The 25,319-nt window shown below is 37.2% G+C and overlaps 1 protein-coding gene across 5 annotated transcripts in view; it reads right to left on the bottom strand.

Annotated features, from left to right (window-relative positions):
• Window positions 1-485: 485 nt before the first annotated feature.
• Window positions 486-25,319, bottom strand: part of usp33 (ubiquitin specific peptidase 33) — a 45,080-nt gene continuing 20,246 nt past the window's right edge. For 4 of the 5 annotated variants that reach the window (XM_016994873.2, XM_016994871.2, XM_016994874.2 and 1 more), the window contains exons 7-24: window positions 25,074-25,143; window positions 22,328-22,441; window positions 21,318-21,396; window positions 20,617-21,019; window positions 19,702-19,842; window positions 18,121-18,233; window positions 16,896-17,068; window positions 16,714-16,808; window positions 16,237-16,270; window positions 13,988-14,033; window positions 11,920-12,100; window positions 11,658-11,784; window positions 9,319-9,485; window positions 6,359-6,440; window positions 4,341-4,449; window positions 3,568-3,670; window positions 2,538-2,606; window positions 486-1,552 (exon numbers count right to left, since the gene is read on the bottom strand). In XM_016994873.2, the coding sequence (XP_016850362.2) occupies window positions 1,395-1,552; window positions 2,538-2,606; window positions 3,568-3,670; window positions 4,341-4,449; window positions 6,359-6,440; window positions 9,319-9,485; window positions 11,658-11,784; window positions 11,920-12,100; window positions 13,988-14,033; window positions 16,237-16,270; window positions 16,714-16,808; window positions 16,896-17,068; window positions 18,121-18,233; window positions 19,702-19,842; window positions 20,617-21,019; window positions 21,318-21,396; window positions 22,328-22,441; window positions 25,074-25,143 (2,264 nt within the window). In that variant the 3' untranslated portion in view covers window positions 486-1,394. The remainder of the gene's footprint in view (window positions 1,553-2,537; window positions 2,607-3,567; window positions 3,671-4,340; window positions 4,450-6,358; window positions 6,441-9,318; window positions 9,486-11,657; window positions 11,785-11,919; window positions 12,101-13,987; window positions 14,034-16,236; window positions 16,271-16,713; window positions 16,809-16,895; window positions 17,069-18,120; window positions 18,234-19,701; window positions 19,843-20,616; window positions 21,020-21,317; window positions 21,397-22,327; window positions 22,442-25,073; window positions 25,144-25,319) is intronic. The other variant, XM_003223075.4, reaches the window with a different exon arrangement.

Below are 25,319 nucleotides of genomic sequence, written 5' to 3'. Positions count from 1 at the left end.
ATGATCCTACTTAGAAATATTGGGTTTGCATTTCATCTGTGACCAAAATATGACTAACAATTTAAGGTCACCCACACATCCCTTACAGATAAATCTGCATACAGAGAATCTGAAGCCACTGTATCAAAGTGATGTGGGGGATAAGATTTCTTCCATATGGATGTTTTTATCTTTACTGGATTGTACTTACAAACAAGGAGTGCTTTGTGCTTCATCATGTAGTGAAACAGTTTCAATACAAAGCTTCATACCAGAATAGAATATAACAGTTATAAGCACAGTTCACTAAGATTTTAAGAGACTTGCTGACCTTTTTCAGTTGTGTCTGATTGTCATTTCAATGGCAAGTACTGAAATTTTAAAGAAGCTTTTGAAGATAACTCCAGTCCAAACAATTTCATCTTTCATTTTTTATACTGGATAATGTAATGCTCGTTTATATTCCTAAACACACAGCTTTTCACTATGGATAATTTTCAAACACCTTACCATTTTAAAAACTGTTTTTATTGATCTAGCATTTAATAATATTGCTTGTATGGTAGCAATATTCAGGAAGAAAGACATTTGGGTGACATTCAACACTTCAATATGAATAATCAAGAATGCTTTTGCAATCTTCTTGTGTGGATTCAAGTCAACGTCTGACATCATAAATCATGCCAATGAGCATTGCCTAACTATACAATATTTCTTTCCACATGAAACTGTGCATTAAAAAAGTCTAGAAAATTTCTCCAATGCACAAGCAATAAACATACCCACTTCATGCGCTCAAGAACACTCTTAACAATTATGGTTTTGCTTAAATACATACACTATTGATTATACTAGATTATATATGTCAAAATTATCTTAAATATTAGATAAGACGTTATTTATATCTGCTAACAAAACAATGTTCTATCTGAATCATTCATATACCTGACACACTGAAACAAAACCATTTGACAGTTTTAGTTCATTATGTTTCTTCTATACTGCAGTGCAAATAAAAGCAACACCTAACTTTTCCTGAGTTTTCATAGGAAATTAGAAACATAATTTATCTGTTAAATTTCATCTCTTTCCATCTAAAGGGTTCTCCTTTAATCTTGTCTTGACTAAATTTGATTTGAAGAGTCTGTAAAGATCTGCTGAAAAGAATGGTTAAATCTTCCATCGGTACTTCACATACTTACAGTTAAATGAGACAAGTAAGTTACATTTTCAAAACAAGACCTGTCTTTGAAAACTCTAATATACTTTTAGAATCTGTATACAAGTGCCAATTGATTTTCCACAGATGAAGTAATGCCCAATGTCTTGTCACCTCACAAATAAAACAGCAAAACAAAAGATCTCGGGAATGTATGTTGAGTTGAAGATCACTCCTAAAAACACACACTTGATGGCTACAGAGCACATGTTTCCAACTCAATCTTATCTTCACTCTGTAGTGATTCAGGTTCACTTTGAGCAACTGGTGGCCTTAGTACGATTTCTGGTCCTCCCCCATATATTGACTGTAGAAAATTCCATGTTTCTTCAGAAATCTGTCCGGAGTCAGCTCCTAAAAAGATATCAATTTTTGGTGAAGATAGTGTGGACATATGAAGATTTCAATAAGTTTTAGTATATTTTGCTTGGAACAGAACAACCAAGCATCTCAACCTAAGCACATACAAATATTTATTGATTCAGGGCAATTATTTAATTTCACTTCAGATTCAGATTCAGCTCAATCTTATATGTAATGTGATATTCTGTTGCCAGGAGTAAATGTTTTATTACATCTCCAAGTCATTCAAGGAGGTGACATTCAAAACAAGTATTGACGTTAGAGCAATTCTATCTCCCACAACTTTACTCTCTCACTTTTTGAGCATATATTTTCATGTAACTCCCAGAAAATTTGTCCAGATGTTTTCCCTGATAAAAGGTATACTCTTAAACAAAGGTATTTCTAAAAACAGAAGATAATCTTTTCATAACATCAATATACTGACTGAAAACAAATTGAGCACAGACTTTTGAATCTGAAGTTCCAATCCAATTCTATTTTTCGTCAGCTTCAAGGATGATATAATACCTTGTACAAACATGAAAAGCCTCCATATACTAATAGTTTTTATATGCTGATTTTAAAATGCAAAATTGCTCAACTATCTAGATCTAGAGTAGTGGAATTCTGCTTGCATTGGAGGAATGCAACAGAGAGGCAATTTCATCCTAATTGGCCCCCTTTAATCCCCAGAAGGGTTGGGAGACCCTCCAGAACAGCAGGGGATGTGATACAATGGGAAAAAGAAGTTATGGAAGTCGCCTCCCTACTCCTTTCATCTGCTGTGGAGTTTCCAATGGATCCTGGTATCTCCTGCAAAGAGAATGAACCCTTCTATTTACATAATGGCTAATTCGGATCTAGCAAAAGTGCAGTCTTTGTATATGGCAGAAATGGGGATACACACACAACAAATCCTACACACATAGCATCATTGACAGAAAAGGAGAAATAACTGCATTAAAAAATCAAAATATTATCAATAAGTCCATACCTTGTTTCAGAACAACATTACCACATTTGTTGACAGCAATTTTGGCATTATCAATGGGTCCTGGAGGATCTAGTATACAGAAAAAAAAATATTTGTTGGAAAGTTATGGGCAATGCAAGATTTAAGAAGTAAACAAAGAAACAACAGATAAGCTACATTTGTACTTTCTGCTTTGTTTATTTTGCCTGCTCCCAAAATTTAAATAAATACTGAGTTATTAGCACAAGGTTCATGTGGGAACTTACTGGGAGAAAATCCAAGTAACTTTTCTACAGGCACACAAGGAACCAGACATCTTTAGTTTTACTTTTGTCTTTTTTTTTTTACACATTGGTTGCCCTTGTACAATAAACAACTTTCTAAAAACCTTTCTGGAGAACTGTCATTTAAAAACAATTCAAACAAACTATCAATTAAAAACATAATGGAAGCTCCTTAAGCAGCAGGCGTATATAGGAGCTTCCATTATATTTTTAATTGATAGTTTGTTTGAATTGTTTTTAAATTACAGTTCTCCAGAAAGGTTTTTAGAAAGTTGTTTATTGTACAAGGGCCGGGCTGTGGCGCAGGCTGTTGAGCAACCAGCTGCAGCCAGCTGCAACAAATCACTCTGACCAAGAGGTCATGAGTTCGAGGCCAGCTCGGAGCCCCGCGTTTGTCTCGTCTTTGTTCTATGTTAAGGCATTGAATGTTTGCCTTATATGTGTAATGTGATCCGCCCTGAGTCCCCTTCGGGGTGAGAAGGGCGGAATATAAATACTGTAAATAAATAAATAAATATGCATAGATCCGTTTGAATCTACAAACAGAACATCTTCCACTGGTTTCATTGCAAGCTGCAGTAGTTTCTTGTATGCACGTGCATCATGTGCCAAATCCTGTTCTCATTATTATTTTTTTGCCTTTTTTAAACAAAGTATCTGCATGTTGTCAGACTTGTACCGGGGTAATTTACTGATGGATAAAATAGTAAGTGCATAGTATAGTAAGCTCTACTGCATATGTGATAAACTTTCTGGAAGCTACTCACCACTGTCCTTGGCCTTCACAAACCCCTCCCATTCTCTGAACCACTGCATACTGATACAATAGAATATGGACGGCGAATCTTCTTCCTGGAATGCCTTATTGAGCTGAAAGACGTAAAAACAAGTTCTAAGACCACAACATTTGTGCTCCTTATGAAGTTCCCTTGTGTATATTGGGATATATTTCTGAGCAGTTTTCAGAATTATACTCTTAAGATGTTCCAGTTAAAGCTACAGAATAACAATTCCAATAAGAATTTTTTTTTATATTTTTATTTGTTATATTTACCCCCAACTGTGGAACTCAAGGCACTTAAAAAAGCTACAACAATGAATAGCTTTTTTAACATTATTCATGTTTATGAATAAGGTAATACTATTATAATTTCTTTACTATTTGATCTTGCATTCAAAAACAAATCTTTTCAAGCTTGCTGTGAATCTTGCCCTTAATGTTATAATTTTATTTTCACCATCACACAGCAAAGTGGACAGTATGCATATTGTGGGTGTGTGGGGATCATTACAAATTATGAAGACCTGAATAAAAATTAATGTAGACATCTTGACTTGAAACTTTAATTGTCCTTGTGCGAACAGAAACTTTCCTTTTATTTGTGGAATCATCCAATCTGCCAAATTAGATTGTGGGGCCAATTCCTTGTAGTGGAGGCATACCACACACAGAATGCTTTTCAATGGTGATCCGAATCATTAATTTTAAGAACATAACAAAAAAAAACCCCACATCTTTTTAAAAGGAAGAACAGATTACCCGAATAAACATTTCCAGTTCTGTCTTTCTTCTTTTCTCTATTTTCTCTGCTTCCACTTGGCAGGTATGGCAAACATACAGATGGTTAACAGCTGGTCCTCCGCCATACCTATAAATTGTGGAGTATTAAACAATCCTTGATCTCTAATTTGCATTTTGAGATATATATATATATATATATATATATATATATATATATATATATACACACATACAATTATTATTTTCCATTAAACAACAAATACATTTATTTTGATCAATATCAGCTTCCTACAAAATTAGTTTGATTTAATTAACAAAAAAAGTCTTTCTCTACTACAGGGGTGGACATTATGTAGTATTCCAATTATTACTGGTTTATGGTTCCCAGCACCTCCGGTTAGCATGAGAGATGCTGGGAGATGCAATCCAATAGCAAAAGTGGGCAGAGTGCAGCCTTCTAAATGTTGTTTGACTCCCAACTCCCAGTACTTTTCCTATTAGCTATGCTGACTAGGCCTCATTGTAGGTTACAGTCCAGAAGCATCTCTAGACAGCCCTGATCTCCAATAATAATAAACTACAAACATTTTACCTATTCTTATATGGAAATATGAACTCCTTTTTATGTGTTTTCAACAAGTACAGCTTATGTGCATGTAAGGGGATTGCCTAGCACTACCTATCTGAACCATTTTATCCCAGTCTCCAGCAAAAAGGGCCTTTACAGGAATAGCAACTTTTACAAACTTTAAGAGGAAAAGAAACCTATTGATATGTGGAATTCAACATTAAAGAACACATTCGCTATTAACATATTAACAGTATGTTCTGCTGTTGTCTAAAGTTAAAAGCTGAAGGAGATGTCCATAATTTTTTTAAAAAGATGCAGTAGGGATAGGGGGAAAAGCATATGAGACCCCACTCCCAAAGTATAGCTACCCCATGAGCCTGCTATAGAGCATTAACTTCAGGTAATTACTTCAGGCTTAAGTCTTCTAATACATATGTCAATATTCTCCACAGAGCTTACATTTCATGTCATTAGTTCAAAAGTTTTGGCATATGAAAGACAACATTCTGCCCTATTTTATCTCATTCTATTAAGTGAAAATTAAAACTGGAACCCAAACCTCTTGTGGTGTGTACTGTAAGCTATATTTATCCACTACGCTATACCTTAGAGCTAAATAATCTTGGCAAGGATTGTTTGGACAAAAGTAGAATCAGAAAACATAATGCAAACATATTTCTGGGACAGAAATAATGATGAATTCAGAACATCCAGTTTGTCAACCTTGCATATATTTCAAATATTTTATTATTTTGAAAACTCTCTTCCCTTAGTTTAATTACTCTAAAATGAATAGTATACAGGATTTAAAGTCAAATCCTTCCCATGTTTCCCATGATTTCAGCTGAACTGTGTTCAGTAAGACTTACTCCAAAGACAGCATGTGCACAAGTGAAGCCTCAATTCATATTTCTTTTCGGGTTTAGAGAATAAGAGGTTACTCCACTCTTTCGCACTGACACATGGACAAGGCACTATAATATCACCTGATGGTGTCAATAGCAGTATTTTTCTATCTCTAAATTGTGTAGTTTGTTAGAAGCCAATCCCAAAAGTTTTATTAAAAACACAAAGATCATTTTAATTTATGGAAAGAAAATATTGTTTAAAAAGAAGACTTTGATCCAGCAGAGATTTACATGAGCAAAACAGTGGATGTGATCTTCATATAAGCTCCTTTTTCCCAGCAGCCGCTTCCCTACAACCACTTTCAATGCTGTTATGGAGGATCACATTTGTAAGTATATTTGAAATATCTGAAAGTATAAGGGTGAACAAAAATTGCATCCCTGCCTTTTGTTCAGATGTCTTTGTTGAATTAAAGATCTGAGAAATCAATACTCCAAGAGAAGCAAGAAAATATGTTGTTCAGTTCTGTATACAGTCTATAAATATCAGCTTCTTTTTACCAGATACTATTTGCCTAGATTAGGAAAAACATTATGTTTCACTACTGGAAGCTTACCTGCTATACAAGTTATCCCAGATGTTCTGAGGCAGCATTACGACCAGGTCCTCAATAGATGTAGCCTTGTATGGAGGAACTCCTGAAGTGAAGACAATTTCAATGAATATTTTTATCATTGTAAAATATTTGTAAATTAGCTTTGTTTCTGACTATAACAAAAACAAATGACAGAAACTTTCATCAAGTTGAGTAATTCAGGCTGTTATAGTTGAGTCCGCTGGCAATATTACAAATGGTAGTAGGAGTACTAGTAGAGTGAGCAGGTGCCAGATGAAGAACAGCAAAGGAAACGGATTGGGGAGATACTTATGGCACCTTCTGAAGAAGACACGTTTGAAGGGTTTTCAAGTGACGAGGAGTCAATGAGTGAAGAAGGAGACGGGATGGATGTAAATAGAGGCACTAAGAGGGTTACTCGGGAGCAGGAATCAGATGAGGAATGAGAGAGGAAGAAGCTCCAGGATATACTTACTACTCCCACAGAGGATGAGTCGTTTTTGGGTTTCTCTGGGGATGATGGGTCTGAGAGTGATGAAAATGTGGAGGGCACATTGGACTGGACTAGGGTACAAGAAATAAGGGATATGTGTGCAGAGCCAACTTCTAGTGATACGTTTGTGGGGTTTTCGGGACAGGAGGATTGGCAAACAGGTGATACATCAGGGTCATGGGGAAACCTAAGTCTTGATAGGAGATGGAGGAACTGGAGGGATGATAGCCGGGGTTCACGTGTGACGACAGGAACAGCTGTGGGGGATGATGATGGGGTGGAGGCCAGCTCATCTTCGGATAATGATGTGTAAGTTAAAAGTGGGGTCTGAAATGGGGATCCTTTGCAGAAGGCAAAGTGTCGTTTTGGCGTAGGTTTGTCACTGCCTGTTTTTCCTGTTGGGCTTTGGGTCCTCGCTCTACAGTTTGGCGTTCCTGGTTCCTGTGATTCTTGGATTTGGACTGGACTATCGTGAGTGTGCTTTCTCCCTTCCTGGACCTTTGGACTGGCGACTTCGGCTCTGTTTGGCGACCTTTGGTAATGACGTTTGGATTGGCTTATTGTGGATGCAGCTTTCTCCCTTCCTAGCTTGGATTGACTTGACTTCGGCTCCGGTTACCCACTTCGGAAAACTACCTTTGGATTGGCTATCGTGAGTGCGGCTTTCCCAATGAAACCACAAAATGGTGTTTCGTCATTCCTCGGCTCTGTTTGTCAACGTTGCCACGTTCTCCTTAGTGTTTCAAATATAACTTTTCCCAAATTGTGTCTAATGAACCCCCTCAACTTTTGGATTAAAAGGTTTGTAACAAAAGGCTTGTGTGACAAAGAAAAAACTCAAAGTAATTTATTCAAATCAAAGAGTTGAATCCTGACATAATACACTAGTAGTATTGTACTTCTAAACATGATTTGTGGGACACTATTGGAATTACTTTTATAGCTTCCATCTGAGGCTGCATCCTCAAAAATGTGAAATACATTCATAATGTCCAAAAGAAACAATAAGTTGAGTAGTTTGATTGTCAGAAGAAGTACCATGCCAAATCTGAGAACTTACAACCAAGCTATTATTTCAATCAGACAACTAAAGAAAATAAAATTTTCACTGTAAGTATTTCTTTAGAACGCTACCATAAAATATACAGTAATCATAGCTGCATATGTGAGTCAGTAAAACAGCATCCAGCCATTATGGATTAGATCCTCAAGGTTTTTAAAAGTACTGGATATGAATAAATCGTAAAATGAATAGGATTTGGGTCATCTTTGTCATTTAGCACCTTTAGAGGTATTCTGCTTTCAACCCAAAACTAAAATTGTCCAAGAAATTGTAAAATTATATAGGTTTTTAGGCCTGTTACTGGGCTTATTGGCGGCATTGATTCAGAAAATTGCACTAGATAAGACTACATCAGCTCTAGTTTCTTATATAGTTATATGATTTTGTATGGGCAAGCAGATGAAGACTGGTATAGGGCATATATTCTGTATCTCAAAAACTAAAGCTGATAGGGGGAAAACTGGTGCCATTTTTGGAACCAGCAGGTCAAATATACCCAGAAACAAGGCTAACATTTGAGGCACCAAAATGTATGTTGGTCAGTGTTATTATTCAAGGTATAGTCTAAAGAAGGTAAAATCCTGAGCTAAAATATGTTTCTGTTTGGAACAGAACATTGTTCTTCTAAATGGGGAAACTTTAAAGTGTGTTTTAAAATGAAATATTCCCCTATATCCTGTGAAAGGCAACAATTACAAAACCAGCCTCTAATTTCACTTGAAGTGGATATATATGATTAAGAACTTGATTCAAAGAAATTCATGAGCTCTTTTATTTTGGATCTCACTACTTTGGAAGTAGAGTTGATACTGCTTGTGTTTTGCACCTGTCCAACTAATAGAAAACTGACATCCTCTACCCTAATGCTTTTGCGTATTGTTTCGTACCTGAAATCAGCGAGTGCTCTTTGTTGATTTAGGGCATACTAGAGGGGTTTTTTTTAATAACAGGGTCAGATGTTTGGTTTGTAAGAGGGTAAATGAGTGTGTATGAAAAAGAATTCAAGTTTGTGTGAGCACAATCAGCAAAGTAAATAATTCCTATCTTATACAAAACTATGATCTAAGGCCACTGATGATTATTTTAAGCATTCATGAGCAAATTACATGAAATTGATGTGTATAATTTTAAATCAGCACTAATGTAGCCTTCAAAAGGGTGCATAACTCAAAAGCGTTAAATGCTAAAGAAGCTGTTCCTACTCTTAATAAAACAATAAGGGAGGTCAGGGCACATGATCACATCCTGAATTCATTAAATAAGATACTAAATTCTATAAAACGGCAACAGTGAAACTCTACTGGCAAACAGGCAAGGTCAAGGAGACAGTAAATGTATTGTTCCAAAGCAACAAAAGAAGCCTTAATCTTCACAGGAGGACAGTTTCCATAACAGCACTCTCACCTCCATGTATGCAGAGGAAATCGTTATTTGAAATAGGACCTGGCTCTGCAAAAGTTCTGTATTTATTCAGCCACTGTCGGGAAATGTAAAATTGGAGGAGGCTTGGTTCCATCACATTTAGATTTGACAGCTTTTGTCTCTCTCTTTTGGCTTCTTCGTTGCTTTTTCTATTGGAAAAAAATAATATCAAAGATCAATAACATTCAAACGAGTCATGGGCACACAAGGTAATGGTGAGGAAACAGATTTTATCCAAGCTTCTGTTGAAAATAAGAAACCATGATCACTTTTATTCATATTGAAATATTCAGTTCAAATAACACACCGATAATTTTTCAGATTCATAGGCCAATATTCAGTTATTAGTCCAATCAGATTAAACAACATGAAGCAGCGAAAATAAAATACGTACTTAGACACAGATTCAGACACAGATTCAATAGATTTACTCTACTTGGAAGTAGCTAGGCCCTCTTGCTCTGTTTCTCTATAAGCTATACTTTCAATTTAAAGGTGTCTAATGTCTCTTCCATGATTTTATGATTCTGCCTCTGTCTGCATTGAAAGAGCAGCAGCAAAAATGAGGATCTAAAAGTATTTTTACCTGAAACTGTAAACATATTTTAAAATACCCTATCTATTAAGGAAAACACAGTACAAGATCAGTATCTGTGAGGGATACATACGAAGACACCCCCGTGGATACCTGAAGCCACAAATAATAGTGAAGCTTATATTTTGATCACACTTGGGCCAGAAACATATCATAGGATAGCACTGGAGGTTCTATAGCTAGGAATAGGTTTTTAACTGGTTTTAAGGGTTTAAACTGTTTATTTTTAATACTGTTCATAAGTTTAATTCCTTTTAAATGTTTATATCATTTTAGATTTTAATTGTATTGTATTGGTTTTACTGTAAGCTGCTGAGTCTCTTTTTAGAGAGAAAATGTGGGATATTATTATTATTATGAATAATAATAATAATAATAATAATAATAATAATAATAATAACAATAATAATAGATAGCTACAAACACTTCTGTAAATTATGCTCAGCTCTTACTATGCAGGTTTGCTATCCCATCTAAGAAGAATGCCTGTAGATATACTGGCAGTTTTCTGAATAAGGATCACTACAATTAGTTTCCTCTTCATTTTTAATTTTGGGACCTATATCTTAAGGCAAGTTCAATTTCTCTAATCAGTTAATTCATCATTTTTCAGAGCCTAGATTTCTTCTCTCATTCATGGAATGTATTTGCTGCTAAGGCTGAAACAGTTGTTTTTTCTTCCTGATTTAGCTCACATTTCCAAATGAAAAAAAGCCCTCAGTTACTAGAGCTTATGCGTTTCAAGTAACTACAGTGAATCTCCTTGTTCTTCAGCTCCCAGCTGCTGATCTACTAACAGCGTCTTCCTGTTGCAATTGCATTTTACAATCCTTTTACATGCACACTCCTATGAATTGAAATGAGGAAATTGCAGTTATCCATTCAAAGAGATCTCTCTGCAATGTTCAAGTTCACTACAGTTACAAAATCCTGCACATCTGCAGGGAGTATAACAAATTATAAAGTAACAGGACTATCACATTTAAAAGGATAGAATCTGAGGCACTTCAGATCATACTTTAATTTTCCAACAGAAATACATAGTTGTCAAAGCAATGTTTTCACGGTCATAGTTAATATGATTATAATATTAAAATCAAATCTCTTAAGCTTATCCAGTGCATGACTTCATAAAAAGGCATGAACACTGCTTTTTGTCTTCTTTTTTTTTTTTGCATGGATTAAGGCTAGGCCAACAATTCAATAAGCTCCAAGAACAATATTAAAGGGAAAACATGGAGAAAAAAGGTCCCATGGAAAGAACAGGAGATGGTAAAACTGTAAGAATGAGGGTGGTGCACCAAATTTCTGCACACAAGCATCTTCAGAGAACCAAAGCTTCCTGTTCAGCAGCTGATCAAAACCCTAAGTAATAGAAAGAACTAGCCAGCTTTGCTTGTCCTTCTCTTTAAAATTCATGTGTAACAAACTTAAAAGAAATTTACTGAAGACAATGAGCTAAACTCAAGCTCCACGTTCCATGAACAGATGGGCCCTTCTCTCCATTTGGGAAGGGAAGGAATTAACTAGTAAAAAGAAGCAGGGAAGCAAGCTGAGCCATCTTCCACCAAATATTAGAAAAGTCCAAGCAGGAAAGAGAAAAATAAATGAAAGACATTCCCTGCCCTTCAGCTGATGGCGATGAGAACTCTGCTCAAAGGAGGCTTCTGCTGGCAATAAAGCAATCATAGCCATTACATCCAGCATTTTTCACTTGCTTTCTCACCTGTAGAAGAGGACATATGCTTCGGCATTTTGGACAGTAGATTCTGTTACTTCAGTGACGCTCTGATCATCAAATTCATACCATCGGTTATTTAAGTTGTTCCGGCAATAAGCTATATAATGGCCATCTGAATTCAAGAAAAAAGGTAATGTTCAATTTCAATGCAAGCAATGATTAGCTTTTAATTACACCACATTTCCATATAATGCAGTATGCCACAATATACACAACTAGAAAGAAAGCATATACTATATGTACTTACTGATGGCAGTTCCATGATGGCAGATGACTGATAGGAGATCATACATCACTATCTGAGCTGGACTATCCTTAGCAAGAAAAGGTTGAAGATCAAGCCCTTCCAAGGGAAAGGACACATGGGTCCCGATTTTTGTAGAAAACATAAGGTCATGCCTGAATCGCTTGAGATGAATGCATAAAATCTGGAAAGAAGAGTTGTCACTCATTTGTAAATTGATGTTTACCTCATTGTAGTATTAGATTATCAAACGATTTAAATTGTTAGCAAACTGGTTCTGTGTTCTCATTAAAATATAACTCTAGCAGGGCCATTTACAAATGCCATGGCTTCACCATGTCTGCAAGTGCCTTAAGCAATATGTCCTCTGGGAAGGAAACATACCCCTAAGCATTGCATCCTCCCTGTAGTGTCTCAGAGACCCTCGAGTCATGACCCCGTAGCCATTATGGATCAGACCGAAGAAGATATGGGGTTTGTGCCCATTCAGCAAGATTCTGCTCCGTTCCAGATGTCCCCTGTTGACAGTTCTAGCCCACAGTTAATTACAAAGGCCCTTGAGTCAGAGCCTGGTTCCCCAGAGAGCGCTCCTTTTGATCGAAAATTGTTTTGGGAAACATCTCGCTCGGAGAAGCAGAATAGGATAAAAAGCGCTAGATTAGCGGAGAAAGCAAGCGCTAATTAAGCCAGTTCCCTTGAGAGTTTCCTGGGAGGTTTGCATCTGGCAAGTTGTTGACTTTAGTCCACTTTCCCTTGGGAAAGAGTGTTCAGACACCTGGTTTGAGGGGAGATTGAAGTCCCATAAAAGTTCTGTGTGCAGGCGGACCTTTGCGGTGTTCAACGTGTCAGTTGAGGAAATCACATTGACTCTAGTATCTGCGACGCACTACTCTCGAGTAGACCAGGCGTTGCATCTCATCTCCCTGCCAAGCCTGGACAGCGATTCAGCTCTACCGCCACTAACTTTGCCTTGCCTTGTATCCTAGCCTCGAATTTGAAACCTGGAACTCTTTGACAGACCTTGCTGTAATCCCCACTCAAACAGCTTAGAAGTTTGAGTGTGTTTCGGTTATCGGATTTAAAACTTTGAACTCTAATACTGAACATCTACTTTCGTATTACTGGACTATATTTGGCCTTTTCTGAAAGGACTATTGCTGGACTATATACTCTGCTTATTTTTGTTTGACTCCTTTATTTCTTTAATAAAGATATTAGATTGTTTATTGGCTTCCGTGTCTGGTTCCAAGTGCTCACGCTGCCCTAAGGCGTCACACTCCCAGCAAACCAATTTCTCTTCATCGTTGGAATTTGCCCCCTACTTTCGAGCATATTTTCCTTTGGGTGCCCCTCTTGCTTTCTCACCTTCCTTATGACCTCTCTCTCCTATAAGAATTGTTTATTCAGTAGTTAAAGCAAGTGTACCACCCAAAATACATTTTACTAATCCAGTTTATTGGGATGTAACTTTTTTTTTGCTGAGAGATACTACCATATATCTTTCCAACCTCTTTTACATATCATGTAATCTCCAAAACCACAAGAATGAATGATTCTTGCATGGATTGCTACTTTAATAATTAGCCAGAAACATCTTATGTATTAAAGGATACATTCACAGATGCATATTTATTCTTCATTAACTAGATTGTCAAGTGATAACCTACGTATAAAAAAAGCTATTATAAAGTATATATCAAAGATATTTAATTATCATGCCAGAACAGATCAAATGAAATCCTTCTCCATGGAAATAATTCACATATCTACCTACAAATCACACTATGGAAATAATATATTAACTGAACAAAAAGCATATGAAAATCATGCCTAACTATATAACCTACAAAGAGAGCATGTATGGCTACAACATAGGTTTTAGCAAGAATTCTTTTCATTTACTTTAGCTGAAAATCCATCTCAAAGATCTTACATACTGAGTAAGTGATCCAATGTAATCAGACATAAGCATATTCCAGGACATTAAACAATGCAGCTATAGTTTAGTATTCACATTGATCCATTATTAAAAATCAGCAATGATATATAAAATATATTTCTAAAAAATTACCTCAGGAAAGTGTTGAACTTTGCAGAATTTTACTCCATTTCTTAACCTAAAGAAAAATAAGCATTTAGCAGAATTTTAAAGATAATTTATTACAAATATAGACAAATTGTTTCAAAAATGCTAAAAGAAAATGGTATTAGGAAGGATAATAAATCCATTAATTCTGTCCCACCCACAAACACTGAAAAAATATCCAGAAACCACCTTTCATAAGTTAAACATTATAGTTATACACACTATTACTTCATACATCATAATGAATATATTAAGTCTTTTTATGCAACTAAATAATTAAGTCCATACAGGATGAGGCAGCACAGGGTTTAAATTATTGTATATACTCAAGTATAAGGCAAGAGTGGGTTTTGGAGCCAGAATTACGGATTTTGACGTGTCCTGTGAATGCCACAGGTCTTTCTGTGGAGAGGAAAAACATATTCAAGTCCTTTCTCTACTCCACACAGAGAAGGGAAGATTCCCTTTTTTGGGATAAAAGTTAAAATACAGTATTAAATTTTATCACAAAAAGGAGTGATTCCCCTTTCTAAGTAGAGTGGTGAAAGGTGAGAGCTTAGTCCATCCTGAGGTAAACAAAAAGAGGCACTGATCACTTCTACTTTCTTAGTGCTCCTTTTGAGGGTAAAGTCCTCAAATTCTGCTAATTCTTTCCAACCCAGCAGTAGCCCGTAATCCTGCTTCAAAATCTATGTCATGCTGAATCTTTAGAGAAACATGGCCGGGGGGGGGGGGGGGGGGATGCTGTAAGAAGAGTAAGAAGAGGGAAACAATCCCTTACAACTTTGTTTTTTGATTAGAAAACATAGTTATTGAAAAGAAGCAACCCCTGAGTTACCAACATCCGCCTTACAAATTACTCATAGTTAAGAATGGGGATGAGCTAACAGGAAGTGAGAGAAATCTACCCCTCGGAGGAGAAATTCACTTCTGGAAGAGGTATTATCATGGGGAAAAAGTGTCTCAACTGATGCTTTATTACCAACCCTTGTTTCTACAACAAGCCAAATATTTCAAAATCCAAAGTGAGGTGAAATATTCTGAACAGTGGAAAAGAGCAAAACAAACTCCACAGGGGTGTTAACCCTTCCCTAGGCTATCCAAAGCATATATATTTTTGGCTGGATTTACACTTTAAAAATGTACCTGTTCCAACTTACATACAAATTCAACTTAAGAACAAACCTACAGAATTTATCTTGTTTATTATTTTTGGGAATGCCTGTAAATATGGGATGTGTGTGGTCTTCTAATTATTGATAGATTGGTGCTCCCTTTATCCCTAAGCTAGTATAATCAACAGTAAAGAACCACAGAGTGGGAAGAGACCACATGAGCCATCCAGTCCAACACCCTGCCATGCAGGAAAAGCATCATCAAAGCATCCCCGGCAGATGACCATCCAGCCTGTTTAAAAGCCTCCAAAGAAGGAGCTTCCACCACACTCTGAGGCAGAGAGTTCCACTGCTGAACAGTTCTTATGGCCAGGAAATTCTTTTTAATGTTCAGGTAGACTTTCTTTTCATATGATTCTCACCCTGGTTTAAATCTTTCAGTTAGCCTGAGAATAGATCCACTACATTACTGATATTCACATGAAAGAGACTAACCATTCAGCAACTAATGCATTAGATCTACTATAGTGATACAGTCACCTCAGTTAAAACTTTCTGCATAGAAATAAACAATAAAAATTCAAGGACTCGTTACACATATCCCAATTTTTCATACACAAAAGACGGGTTGCAAAAGCTCCACAGTATGCACATATATGGCAAACCCACACTGTTCATATCCCCAGCAATCTGTTGCATACATCAAAGATAGATACAATCCAGTCATCCTCAGTACATAACTCCAATTTCTGTTAATAGGAAGAACTACTGCAGAGCAGAGAGCCAAGATATCCTATGCCTAAGTAGCCACCTACATGTACTACTCAGAATTTAATTTCCAGTACTTGCCAAGATCTAAGGCAAGTAGTCACTTGCAAATTCAATGCAATACTTCAGTCCTACACACCTTTGCATGGAAATAGGTAACAGGTAATTTAAAGTAATTAAAATCTCAAACAAAGAGACTTAGTTTTGTAATTGAAAAGAAGATTCAATATAAATAAACCCACATACAGAAAAAGTACTCCTAATAATCTCACTGCGCAGTGCTGATTCCACAGTTTGCAAAAACATTTAAATAGAGGTATATTTGAAAACTTTTACAAATAGACCACTTACTTTTTACATTTTTCACAGCTGTACATATTGTCACCTGCAGACACCACAAGGAAGGAAGCATAACCATTATTCCAAAACAATTCAAGCACTTCACTATCCACAAGAACCTACACTGGACATTTTTAGTTTTGCAATACAGTATTTGGACAGTGTTTTCACATGATAAAGAACATGTATCTTAATAAATTCAAGGATCAAGTCTTCAGTTAAAACTTAAAACATACTGATGTAGATTAAAAAGGGTAATGACTTCTCAAATGAATATTCTGACCATTTTCTCTTTGATTATACTTATTATCAACCGATATATCTAAAACAGGATAATGGGAAAATACTAAAAACTTTATTTATTTAATTTAGATCCAACTTTTCTTCCATATGGGACCGAAAGGTACAAAAAGTAAAAGGAAGATATTAGTCTAATGAGAAGAATATACTATTTTTTAAAACCTTTTACCAAGTATGACATTTTCTTACCTTTCAGTTCATCTCTAGCAAAAAAGGCAGCGAGGCAATCTTGTAAGGTAACTGTTGGGCCCCAAAACCAGCTAGGAATACATGAGACAACAAACCTGAAACATCATTGATAAAAAAGCAAATGTTCTGCTAGTAGAGCAGAAACATAATAAAAAACATTTAAGCAATGCAAAAAAACCAACCTTTTGAAATATTCCACAAAAAAAGCTATCCATCCTTGAGGAGCATATGCTTCACCACATGACCCTGCTTTGACAAGAGATGTCTGATGACTTGCAGAGTGCAGCTTAGCAAGGTCTTCCTTACCTGGAATAGGCAATGATAAATCCTGGAAAGTTTCCAGGGTAACTGACACCTATGTGAAAGAATAAGACATTAGGCCAACCATAGTTTTTAAATGACTCCAAAGAGTTTGAAAATATTCTGAGAATTTAAGTTTACATTTAATCCATTTACATCCTGTTTTCAGTCTATCAATGAGACTTTAGGAATACAGTGTTCCCTCATTTATCGTGGATGTTACGTTCCAGGACCACCCGCGAAAAGTGAAAATCTGTGAAGTAGGGACACTATATTTATTTTAATATTTATACATTATTTTAGTAGTTATACACTATTTTAAGTCTTTATAAACCCCGTGCTCATGCTTCTATCCTCCTCCCTCGATTGTGAAGGCACCATGCCCGGGTTGCAGGAGGACGTACGTGGGCCCTGACCGCCATCTGGGAACCCAGAGGCGTGACTATAGCGAGGGACGGTAGTGGCGGCAGCGATTGAGATGTGCCCTCTGCCACCTGAGCACCATGAGGCAGAGAGGGAGCGGCGAGGTGCCTGGGATCACCTCGCCTCGGGATGTGGCCCCATTGAGAGCCGGGGAAGGAGGGAACCCATGAGCCTGGCCATCGCCCCTCCATGCCTCGGCTTCCTGCAGAAGGCGCGTAACAAATGGCAGCCAGGGCGCTCCTCTGGGCTGCCGTGGTGGCGGTGATTCCCAGGTGAGGTGCCAAGGAGAGATGCAGCTGGCCCTCCATTCCTCGCCTCCTCCTCCTCCGGTAAGACCCCATCTTTCCCACCTGTCTCCTTGCCTGAAACCATGGGTCCGCGAAAAGCGAACCGCAAAGTTGTAAGGGAATACTATAACACCATAAGCCGCACTTGCAATTGTGTATATTGTTTGTTCTAGGATCACTACTAGGTGACAAACACAACACAATTGATCAGCCTGATCGCTCAAGCTATATTAATCCAGTCATGCTTTGCATATAATAAAAAGGCGTGTTAGTTTAATTTTAAAAGCTTTTTTCCATGAAAGGTAACTTAAATCATAAATTATGGGAACAGTTGGTAGAAGAACATGAAAACATATGGAAAAGATGGAAAGAAAGAGAGCTTCTTTCCCAAACTTACCCGATCACAGGTCAGACACTGCACTGAACTTACAATAGTTCCATCAAATATGTCTGAAATAACACTCCTGTATTGTTTATGTTTCTTCTTTTTAGAGGATGATGCAACTGGAACTAATATAAAAAAACAGAAAGAAATAAAACAAAAATTAGAAGGCACTCATTGCCATACAATTCCCAAAGTGTATACCCAGTGGAAAATATGGGAGGATTCTGCAGAGAGACTGCCTATATACATCTATGGGGCCTGGGTAGGAAGAAGAAAAACTGGGTGGGAATCAAAAGGCAGAAAGTAAAGCTGTACCAGTAATTTATTTCCGAGGCTGTCTTTGGCTAAATCTGAAGATTCAAGCCATGCGAGGGGAGTGAAATGTACAAAAGCATCATAAAAAGCAAATCTCATTTAGCAAGATAAAAGAGAGAAAATTCTCCTGTCAGGGAATCTTCCCAGCTAGCAGCTTTGGAAAAAATGTATTAAATATGAATACTGAATAATTACACAATCTTGGGGAAACCATAATGTACTTAAATTAAGCTGCAAAAATAATGCAAATCCCCAATGATAAGCAATCAACTAGGAGAACTACAATACTATATATTATATTTATTTATACCCTGCTTTAACTCCACTAAAGGGACTCAAAGCGGCCTGACATAAAAGAATTTGCACAGAATTTAAAATGTACAAATATACAAAATTAAAACAGAATGAAACACAATCAGCATTAAAAAAATTCTAACACTTGTTCTCTTGTGTACTTGTTCTCAATTTCAATAGCTGCCTTGATATATACGTAAATATATTCTGCCAACTAAAAGGTTACAAAAACACCAAAGGCTCAAAATAAGAATCAGACACAAACTTCTTAATGCCCCATCTCACGGCTTTAGTATTTGAGAAGCATGCTAACATGGCTCCCACAAGATCACATGTGTCTAACTCAAGACCAGGGGCCAAATCTGGCCCACCATGTCATTTTATGTGGCTCTCCAGGTGCTTGACTATAATTCCTGTATTCTTCATCATTAAACATCATGACTAGATCGGATGGGAGCTTTGATACAGTAACATCTGGAAGGCTGCTGTCTTTAATCAGGATAGTGGGATTTGGATACTAGGCTTCTGGGCATGGTGTCTGACATTGCCTTTTCCCGTCTCAGAGCCACAAGTGCTGTTGGGCTGCACTTCCCATTACCTCAGGCCGTATGGCACAAAATCAAAAGTGAAGAGAGTTCTCTTTCAACCACATCTGAGGACCCAAACTGGGTAAAAATTAAACAGCATCGAACATAATGTAAGCAAGTTACAGTTGGCCTTCTGGTATCCATGGATTCTCCATCCATGGATTCAACAGCTCTTTGAAGGCAACCATAATGCTGATGTGGTCCTTGACGGAAATGAGTTAGATACACCTGTACTAGATGATAGTAAAATGCAAACAACAAGCATCTCAATTCAGTATCCACTATGAAGAGATGAAGGGGAACAGAATAATCAAAATGTATAGGGAAACCCTATAAAAATGTTAGAAACAATATAGCCTTCAGAGAAATAAGAGAGTAAAATTAGAAAATGTGATACCCTTTTTGTGTGAGGGTGCCAGCCCAGACCAGAAGGAACTTGATTTAGGGGGGCTGGTTGATGGTCGTGCATTGCTTCCATCCTTGGAAGAAAAACTTTGTGGAGCTGACACATCATTCATATGAACATCATTGACATAATCTGTAAAAAATAATTCCTTATTGTACAACGGATCTACAATTTTCACAAATGATAGAAAGGTATTTGGTACTTGTATTTTCACCAAGTATTATTAAAGTAAAATTATGACAATGAAGCTGGTGCTACTAGCTTGCCAAGACCAAGATTTTAATTTATGTTCCATTTGCCAAGGGTTTCAAGAAAGTGGCACATCATCCTCCAGAAAACATGAGAAATAATGGTAAGAAAGGCAGAAAATGAACAAGGTTTGAGAGTGAAAGAGTATCTCACACAATGGAAGAGCTGAGGAGATTATATGTCAAGCTGTCGGAAAAAGAGGAAAGCTATGGAACAATAGTTTAGAAAGCATAGTAAGTGACTACTTTGTGACTACAGGGAAAACCCATAAACCAATATTATTGTTTTTCCAAGAGTAGTGGCCCAACTTTCTGGAATCTGTCGGAAGCCCCAATACTTTTCCCCCCTAGTTTTTTTTTAAGTCATCTCTCACATTTACAAAAATAACGAAGTCTGGTCCCTTTCTTTCTAAGATTACGGCCCTTCATTCTTATCCTTTTTGAAAAATCCAGGTATAACAACATTAATATTCATATATTCCTTATTCCAAAATCAATACAAAAATATTCCATTATACAAGAGTCAACTGTTGGTTTATATTAGAGACATGTTAAAACATGTTATGGTAGTATGCTGAAACAAATGCTGGGAGAAGACACATGGATGGACTATTAGGTAGCCATTGCTGTGACACTGAAGTTGCAGTCATATAATCACCTGAGTATCTGCTGTGTATTTGCACTTTTACTGTTTCTTGGTTATTCAAAAGTTCAGCCATTTCAAATAAATTGTTTATATCTTTTTCTATGTTTTCCACAGAACCTGCTGGGTTCATTTTGGTACACAAGGATTTCTCATTCTGATGGTCTTTAGATACACTTTCCTCTTCCTCAATTAACATCGCATCCTCTGAAAGGTTCTCTATCACAGGTTTTGACCAAGATTCAGCTTCTTCTTTGTCAGTGTTGTCACATGACTCAGAATCTCCATCTGACTGGCTCCTCTCGTCTTCTCCTCTCTCTTCTGCAATTGTTGGGCTAGTATCTTCTAGTGTGACAACAGGCTCTTTTAACTCTTCATGTAGCAAATCCATTAAACAACGCAGAAATTCCTGGGCATCCTGGAATTTAAAACAGTATATTTTTATTGAGATAAGTAATTCAGAGAAGACAGAGAACATTATTGTTTTCCAATATGATTTTCCTGGAAATCATATTCTGGACCTCGGGGGACAAAGATAAATGAGGGATATATGTAGTGATGTGGGTTCAAGGAGAGGTATTTTAAAAATCAAAAGATGCTTCAACCTGGTTTTCTGCCATTCTGTCCTCAGGCTAGGAGAAAACAGTTTTCAGGTATTACTACTAAATTATTTCTCTACTGCAGCATTTATAGATGGAACTTTAAGAAAAATGTACCTGTTGGGAATAGCCTCGAAATGCCGGATTAACTGTTTTGATTCCTTGGAACAAATTTGTAGGGACAACAGCTCCAGGTCTGGAAGAAAAGGTGCTTTAAGGGAATGCATTGTACAACTTTTCAAACTATTTAGAATGCGTCACTTTACTACTACTCAACCTGCAGAAGCTCCTAGAACAGTAAATCAAGACTCTCATTTTATAGTAAAATCCTATCATGTCTATTGCGAACTAAATCTAAGTCCAACTAGACTTAAGTAGACTGCAACTTTTGCATATATAGCTTTTGGTACAAAGACTCTGTCTCTAAATATTACAACTATTTCTGAATCTGATTAGACATTTGATGATGTAAACTGCTTGTAATACTGATTGAGTAATAACCCCTTTCACCTATTATTAGAAGCTTCTTCTCTCTCATATGTTACAATTTCGTAAGCTCAAAAAAAGTGTAAAAACCAATGTGAGAAGATGACTAGGGATAGAGACTTACACTTCTTCAAATCAAGCTGTTCAGGAAAATAAATTGAACTCCCAGAGGTAACTTTCTAGTTATTCCTGGAAACCGAGTGCTGGACGATATGCAGGTTTGCCTGATATAACATTCTGAATGTTATATTTTTATCATGCATTTTGGCCATATGCAAGTAAAAGCATTACTACATTACATTACAGACTGAAATTCTAACATATGCATTGACACAGAAACACAGCCAAGTGATTTCAATGTGGTTTTTCCCCAGATATGTATACACAGAATTGTACTCAAAGAGAAAGCTTAAATCACCAAACATGTCATTCTGCTTTTACAGATATATATTTGAAAATTTCTTATTAAAACTAAAGATACAGAAATTACCACACAATTAAAATATGGCATTTTGAGCTGAAGCCTGACATCACTTAATAGTCAAGTTCAAGTTCACAAGAAGTCATATTCATTGGCCTTTAAGTGAACTTCCAAGAGGCTGACTTACAAATAATATGACAGAATGGAAGTAATACAGTACCTGCTTTTATGCCAAAGTTCTGTCATGAGCTTGTAGTAACTTCTGCATATAGCAGGTTTCTTATCAGTCCGAGCTAAGTTTCCACAGTCAAGGAAAAACTGTGTCAATGGTGGGCTGGTAATAAAGAAAAAGAGCACTAGTAATGTGAGCTAGTACCAAATACGTCAATATTCTTGTCACCATAGTTATGTAGTTCCTCATTAGGTAAACTCCTTTTTAGTCTATGGCTGGGCTGATAAACTCATTACTCCACTTTCTCTTTCTTCTACTTTGTTATTGTAAGCAACCTTACATGTTGCTCATGAAAACGGTATTTTCACCACTCCGAGCAGTTCTAATACTTAGCAAAATCAGGCCTTATCATTACACAATGCTGGAGGTTTCAAAATTATGAAGTGTGTTGTCAAATGCAAAAACCTGGGCTGCCAATTAACACACAAACTTTACTTTAAGTCCCAATGATTTTTGCATTACTTAAATTTAATGAATACAACTCTTCATACAAAGTTATTTGCTGGGACATAACCTCTCCATTACACTAGAGTAGTAACTAATTCATCTCTATTTTATACATAAATAATTTATGATGGAAATAAGGAAGTTGTTGTGAATGAGCCTTCTGGGGTCAATGATACTACTGATAGTAGCAGGAAAAGAAAGACTCCTCGGGAGCAAGACTCATTTGAGGAGTTACAGAGAAAGAGGCTTAGAGAGATATTTGAGGAATCAACAGATGAGGATTCATTTGAGGGTTTTGAAGGGGAGGATGGACTTGAAATGGATGTTGGGGATGTGGTACGGGCAGAAGAGGATGGCATGGACTGGACACACGCTCCAGAGGATTGTGATGGGGAGACTGGGCTCACTGGTAATGGGGACGCTGAGGAAACATGGGATCCCTCAGGATCAGACCCAAGGTGGTCTAATTGGAGGAGTGGAGATAGTTCCACAGCTGCGGGTAGGTCTGGGCGTCGGCAGAACGGTTCCAGCTCGGATGAGGAATGGGAGCAACCTGTGGGAAGGGCGGTGCCCGGCTCAAGTACTGAAGACAAGTTGTAAATAAATTGAGGGCATTTGGCCATTGGGCCCTTGCGTGTGGCAAGGTGGTTGTTGGGCGCCATTGGGTTTTGTGTTCGTGTTCCTGAAGACTGGCTTGAGACTGTGCAACCGACGTAAGTTTATTCCGGGTTACTTCTACGACAGGGGCTGGAGCTGTGTGGGTTTTTCTTAGACTGCACTGTGATTACTGTCTGCATTAGTTCGCCTCCGTCGTTTTGGCTACTTGTGTCAGCCCATTGACGAGGACTTTGCTGTGACGACTTCTCATCTTGGACCTTGGACTGGACATCGTTTTGGCATTACTCTTCGCTCCCTATTCCGGCTTGGCTTCGTTCTCAACCCTGTAACTACTCTCCGTTGTCGACCGCTGGCTTTGTTCCTGACCATGAAGTAACGCTCCGCTCCCAATTACAGTTTGGCTCCTGGTTCTGCAGTTACGCTCTGTTACCGACCGCTGGCTTCGTTCCTGACTCTGCAGGTACTCTTCACTCCCAATTCCTGTTTGGCTCCTGGTTCTGCAGTTATGCTCCGTTACCGACCGCTGGCTTCGTTCCTGACTCTGCAATTACTCTTCGCTTCCAATTCCGGTTTAACTCCTGGTTCTGCAATTACGCTCCGTTACTGACCACTGGCTTGGCTTCTGACCCTGCAGTAACTCTTTGCCCTTCATTACCTTGTTTCTGGCACCGGTTTGTTTGCGCTGCCTCCGACGGCAAAGTTTGGCCCGGTTTGGGACATTATTTGTTTTGAGCCTTAAAACTATTTGTAGCCCAGTTGGGATTCTGTTTATTTTGGACCCTTGAGAATTCGGCCCGTAGTTTATTTTGCCTTCTCCAAAGTATCCTGCAATTTTGAGCTGAATCTAAGCAGTTTTGTTTTAATCCGGATTATATCTCTGGATAATCTGGATTATACTCCGGTTTGGTTTTTTGGAGTTTTTTCAGTTTAAATGTTTTTTCACACTGAAGTTTAAGTGTTGCAACCTCCTGTGTTTGTTTTATGAGCTATTTTGAGTTATACAATAAACTGTATTTCCATCCATTGGCTGGCGTCTGACCTTGACAGAAGTAGAGTTCAAAACTTTCTTTTAAAATATTAAGAAAAAGTCTTTGTTTTATCCACTGGCATTAGAACACATATTCCTTTCTGATGTGGAATACATACATTTGATCACTTGTCCTTCAAAAGTATTTCACTGCAACTTTTGAAACTTCCATAACTAGAAGTTTCCAGTCTAATCAATTAAACTGTTCTAAAACAATTAAGCATACTGTAAAAATTAAAAAAAAATCTTTCTTACCCTCAGTGTCATGACACTATTTGACTTTTTTAGGACATAAAAGATTAACACCAAAAATCCCTGCTCTTAATGGGAGGCTTATATAATTATAGGAAGATATATAGAAAGAATATTCATACTATTTAATTTGAGTTGTACATTTTGGAGCATTGCGAAGAAACATACTTTAGCATGCACTTTATCAGAATTTTCAGTTAGTCTCAAAGAGCAGGCAACTTCTATGGCAATGTTTATGCAAAGATGTTGTATATGTTAGAGAAAGGCTAAGGTTTCAGTTACCGTTACTGGATTCTTAAAGAGTTACTGATCTTCAACTCTAGGCTAGACTGCTAATTTGTCTGGAATTTCAGACAGCTGAAATACAGTCCTAAAAATAGCTTTTCTTACCAATTTGAAAGAGCTTGTAAAGCTGCATTCATGTAACAAGTGTTCCCAATGTTTTTCAAACCGGTCAGTCCTGCAAGGAAGGGGGAAATTGCCAAATGAGCCAAAAATTAAATCACTGTGATATATACAAGGAAAACTAATCCTCATAATAATTTGCAATCTTAGAATTGGTTGAAATTACCACATTCCATTGCCTATTATTATCACTCCTGGACAAAGGAGCTGACAAATACTTATACCCATCTA

Source organism: Anolis carolinensis, chromosome 4 (genome assembly GCF_035594765.1).
Source record: "Anolis carolinensis isolate JA03-04 chromosome 4, rAnoCar3.1.pri, whole genome shotgun sequence".
NCBI classification, from domain to species: domain Eukaryota; kingdom Metazoa; phylum Chordata; class Lepidosauria; order Squamata; family Dactyloidae; genus Anolis; species Anolis carolinensis.
The sequence above is the reverse complement of the archived record's forward strand: the minus strand, read 5'-3'. Positions and strand labels throughout refer to the sequence as shown.